Source organism: Liolophura sinensis, chromosome 1, assembly GCF_032854445.1.
Source record: "Liolophura sinensis isolate JHLJ2023 chromosome 1, CUHK_Ljap_v2, whole genome shotgun sequence".
NCBI classification, from domain to species: domain Eukaryota; kingdom Metazoa; phylum Mollusca; class Polyplacophora; order Chitonida; family Chitonidae; genus Liolophura; species Liolophura sinensis.
This window is the reverse complement of record NC_088295.1, coordinates 74,978,069-74,983,627: the sequence shown is the minus strand read 5'-3', so window position 1 is coordinate 74,983,627 and position 5,559 is coordinate 74,978,069. Positions and strand designations below refer to the sequence as shown.

At 39.6% G+C, this 5,559-nt stretch overlaps 1 protein-coding gene across 1 annotated transcript; it reads right to left on the bottom strand.

The window, feature by feature from the left end:
• Window positions 1-984: 984 nt before the first annotated feature.
• On the bottom strand, window positions 985-5,089 carry LOC135461473 (uncharacterized). The gene is made up of 5 exons (XM_064738593.1): window positions 4,844-5,089; window positions 3,370-3,477; window positions 2,427-2,565; window positions 1,575-1,675; window positions 985-1,441 (listed from the first exon to the last, which is right to left on the bottom strand). The coding sequence occupies exons 1-5, from the start codon at window positions 5,019-5,021 to the stop codon at window positions 1,254-1,256; spliced, it is 714 nt and encodes a 237-aa protein (XP_064594663.1). The 5' UTR covers window positions 5,022-5,089; the 3' UTR covers window positions 985-1,253.
• Window positions 5,090-5,559: the final 470 nt, after the last annotated feature.

Sequence of the window (5,559 nt, the reverse complement as noted above, 5' to 3'; positions counted from 1 at the left end):
TTCGATGCGCAAGGTGGCAGTGTCCTATCCGCTGTTCTTATCCACTGTTAAAACACTTAACAGAATAAAACAAATGCCACACCTCTATATAACAACATTGCTCGTTATACAATACCCTACTATGCTAATTGTGGAGTCATGACAAAGTAGAATAATTACTCATGTATGTGCGAGTTTCCGTCATACGACTTGCCCAGTTTGGATGTTTGTTTCGTTTGGATTCTAACAGTGCTTTCATTATTCTGGCCTAGTATTGTAATACCAGGTCGGTTTCGTTGCCAACATATTTAAAATGCTGCCTCAGTGGACCGTCATTTCGAAGACAACTGACATGACTGGACCAGTGAACAAGCCAAAACATACCAACACAGAGAAAGACAGCAGTTTAATGGTCATACCGTTGGACATACCACTGCTAACTGGTAAGGTGACACGTCATTGGTAAACGGCGAGGTGACATGTCATTAGTAACCGGTAAGATGACATGTCATTGGTGACTGGTAAGGTCACACGCCATAGGTAACCAGTAAGGTGAAACGCCATTTGTAACCGGTAAGGTGAAACGCCATTGGTAACCAGAAAGGTGAAACGCCATTTGTAAACGGTAAGGTGACACGCCATTGGTAAAAGGCGAGGTGACATGCCATTGGTAACCGGTAAGGTGAAACGCCATTTGGTAACCAGTCAGGTAAAACGCCATCTGTAACCGGTAAGGCGACATGCCATTGGTAATTGGTAAGGTCAAACGCCATTGGTAACGGGTGAGGTGACATTTCATTAGTAACTGGTAAGGTGATACGCCATTGTTAACCAGTGAGGTGACAAGTCATTAGTAACCGGTAAGGTCACACGCCATTGATAACCACTGATGTGACACGCTATTGGTAACCACTAAGGTGACACGCCATGCATTGATAATCGGTGAAAATACAAGCTATTGCGTCAACCAGTTTATTCGGCTTATTCATGGAAATAACGCACAACTGAAGAGAAGTACTGAACTTTATTCTAACACCATATACGTGTAAAGTATACATGTATCGAGGTATGAGGCAAATAAAGGACAGAATACATGCACACAAAATATACAAAACAAAGTCTACAAAATGGTACCGGTTAGGGGCTTACAATACGTGTAAGAAATAATACAACATAAGATGGAACAACTATTCAGTAAAAACATGGGACTAAAAAGAATCCAAAAGAGTCTGTAAATGGAAAACAAAAGTTGGTCATTTCATATACAGATCGATCTAACATTTTAAAGACTCCTGTTGGCCAATGTTGACGGTGTTTGTGCCGACCTGCTTCCCATGTTCGTCGGCGCAGTAGCAGACTGACCCGGTGCAGCCGACCTTCGCGTAGTTCCCGTTGTTCTCGCATCTGAACAGCCGGCCAATCAGTCCGGTTTTCATGTACTCGTGCTGTTCAACAGCGCATCCTGGCGGATAAACAATGAAGTTTTACTCATTATCTGTGTACGGCAATAAAACCAGTTTCAAATTGATTTACTAGATGTTTTGTTGTTATGATTGCAAAGAAACTAGCTGGTTAATAAACGGCTCTCGACTTACGGCAATTCATGTTGTTCTGTTCCCAAATGTTGGCCTGGTATAGCAGATTGTTTGGTTTATCCCTGAAGAGTTGTTCCCCTTCTTTGTTGGAACAGTAACACCTGAAGGACAAAGCAAATCTTCATAGCAACAAGCCTGAGTATGTCACAGTACACGCACAAAAAGTTGTTATTATTTTAAACAATATAGTTGTGAGGGATTAGACACTGTGTTTGGGCAAATGTCTGAAACGTCTAACACAGAGAAAACAGACTTCCTGTTAAATTTAGTAGATCACGTTTTTTTAGAGTAGGCCTATATATGTTACACCCGTTTTACTGTCTGTTACTCATATATGAAGACCTATATACATGCATGTTTTCTCAAACTACGTGGTCAACTAAAACAACCTTGGGATTTTCAGAATAAATTTGGAAATTATATTCATAGCAGCAGGCATAAGCCCACTCCTCACAGCGCATATGTAGCCTACCGCTACCTACACCCGCTTTACATTACTGCCACAACTAGACAAGCTTGAACTTTGGAGCCTGCTCAGTACTGGTGTACTCGCGCAAAACTATTTAATCAGCATTCATCAATAAAATTGTTTCAGGTGGTGGTTAGAAACAACCTTAGACAAGAATTCTGTAAAAATATTATTAGAAACAAAGCTTAAGAGAGTGTTTTTTGTGTTTTCTGACATCATTTCCTGCCTCATCACCGTGACCCCAGCTGTTCAAGATGTCTGCAAAAAATTTGCTAGTGCTCGCATTGGTGTAGAGCGAACGTAGAGAGCGGCGCATGCGCTGTATGAAGTATGAGCAGACGAAGTTTTCTGTAGTACTATTAGATATGTGGCACATGACTTACACGGAGCCAGAGCACTGCACTGCGCTGTACGTCCCGTCCGACTCGCACCTGGGTGGGGACTGTCCCAGGAGGTGATGACCTGCCTTTTTAGCTGTGTCCTGAAGGGTATGGAACTCCTGCAGCTTCACTGAACACGGCTCTTTATGTTTGGGAGTAAGAGTAGTTATATCAACGAGTCTTCAGTACAAGGTGAACTGTCTTTATAAGAAATATGTTACTTATATGATAAACATATAATTATTAATTAGTCCACGTTACTAAATTTGTAATGATGCACTGAAAATGTACTGGGTTTGCAGCGATGAGAAAATATGTCAAACAAATACATATATCCTCGATAAGGACATCTGCTGTACCCTAATTCTTCTAAAATTTGGGACAGATATAAGTAGTGTTGAAAGTAGAATAGTACATTTCTTTACCAGCCTTCTGGAAATGTAAAGATATGAGTATGTTGTTCATTAGATGGTCTAACCATGTGAGAAAAAAACTCAATATTCCTGCTAGAATTACATGTCTATTGGCTAAAATGAGCAGACCAGGTGTCCCAAATTTTAGAAGAAATAGGGTATTTTATTTATGATATACACTTGAAGATTAATTATTATTTACAGTTTATTTTCGTTTATATCTTTTCCAGTGGATTTTATATAATGGAAAACTGAAAAAAATCCTGAGAACTTGATACAAACTTGTCCCATAACAGTATAGAACCCATTAGCCTGTGATGTTGTATAATAGACGTTGTGTTGACAACACATCTAACTAGATTATAGTTAAAAATATTCAAAGGAAGAACCGTGGTACAATATTATTTACATATATTTACGGGAAAGTAAGGGAATGTTATATTGAAAGTAGCGATTTATCTTCGATTTGAAATTGCTACAGTTTCCAAGGAAGAGGCGTGCCAGTGGGGATCAGCCAATTTACGATGACTCACTTTTCTGGCATTTTGCTGTGTTTCTGTTACAGAAGAGACCCTCAGCACATTCTGTATTCTGAGGAGCACCGAGAAGAATAAGAGATGACATACACAGCTCGCCTTCAGCTGAAAGAACAAATACAGCTGCCTTGAAGAACTTGAATTCGTGTGGAATCTTATAATATTACTATATGATCTTATATTATTATACCTCATAGTGTAATTCTCGGTTTTCATTGGTCGAGAGACGGTCACATGATATGCAGAAAAACACGATGTACAACGATCGCGCGTGCCAAGGAATACAACCTCACTCTCACAAAGAATTATCCCAAGATTACACGGCAGTATCCACTTTCGAGCTGACAATTCATGATGTCCCAGCCCACAGCATGCACTATCTGTATAATACTTTGTTGTACAAACCATGCTAATGCGTTCGGCTTGCTGCGTAATAGCAAATTTTAGCGATAAAATGTGTTTTGCTAAAGTACCGCAATGAGTTAAGTACCAAATGCTGAAACTGAACTATAAAATTCCTTACTTATTATGCAAGTTTAACAACAATTTATTTAATAATCTAATTATTTTTATTCAGTATTATGTCATTATTGTATTTATATTTTTGCTTGCATTCTGTGTGTGATTTTTTTTCTTAGACATGTATATAAACATAGCGTGAACTAGAATAGTGCGATTACACATAGCCTGTAGCGTATAATCTGTCGCCGTGTCTTGTCTTCAGCTTGATATGTTTGCTTATTTTGTCGGTGATCTTGAAATTCAACACCCCAGAAGAAGCCCTGTTTGTATTAGGTTGACTTGGCCTACATAAACAGCTGACGGTGATTTCTTAAATAAATAAGTGGTTAAAATAACTGTGGAGATTCGTTCGACACATGACAGTCAGCTATGGGCACAAAGTCCACTAAAGTGACTGACAGTAAGACTGGGATATTTATTACACTCTCGATCCTGCAAAGTGCTTGACAAATAGTCAGGTTTATTACAACGCATGCATGCAAATCTTATTGATTTAAGTTTACTTATATTGTAAGTGTGAGGTGTGCAAGTTTTCATGAGCCAACTCGTGTAATTTGCAGGATGCGTGCATGTGTAAAGATGACCTTGGATTGCAAGATACTTTATGTGTCTGTCTGGTTGGTATATATGAAGTTTCCATAACATATTTGCAAGATTTACATGATTTGTGATTTCCCATCAATATGACATTGATCTAATCTTTGCATATGTTTAAGTACCACTCTTTTATGCATGAAGTAATACCTTGCTCTGACACAAACCACATCGATTTACCTTAGGTGAATAATGGTAAATTGTTGTAAAATCAAGACATGGGCATTTCGGGATTTTTCGATATTTCATGAATTATAAGATATAATTTTTTTCAAAATTCGTCTATAAAAGTTGTTAAAAACGTTTTATTCACCGATCCTTGAAGCATACTAAACGTATGATGCGGGTAACTTACCAGCTTGCTGGATGCAAGCAGGGCAGCACCCACAGAAGCCCCCATTGGCGTCCACTCTTCCTGCGCAGTCCTCTGCCCGAATGCCTGCGCATCTTACCCGGGTGCAGATGTCTGGTGGGCAGACCATGGCATAAGACATGGACACCCCGAGGGCGAGCACCAACAAGGATAACTGCATCTTTCTGTCTGTTCACGGTCCTGGCGTATTTGTGCGTTTCTGGTGAGGCCTGTTTGACCCGCGTGGGTCCGTAACCACCTTATATAGAGGACACAGAGATAATGGCCACGCCTACTTTCTCCAGGACCCGGACAGAGATGTCAAAGACAAAAAGGTGTCAAGAAGGGAATGACCTTGTTAAAGGAGACTCCCCGGCGATCCCTAACACGAATTGCGCTTCTCCGAGATTCAATGACATTGTTTTTCACAGAAGAAAATATCTTGAATTTCTTTATCATTTTGATCATTTGCGTCTTGACTGAAGAAATCTTTAATTTTTTTACCTACAAAATGTCTTAGATTTTATCGTACGTACTCATTACAAAATTTGTAGCATGTGTATTAGGGTGGTGTTCACAATTCGTGCCGTTACAATTCTAAATAATCACACGGTTAAACAGCCATCCCACAGCTCCTGTTACCTTTACAGTTTTCATAGGTCAACCAGTCTAGCTCACCGTGTTTTTCCTGACTCCCAAAACACGCTTCTTTACCCTAA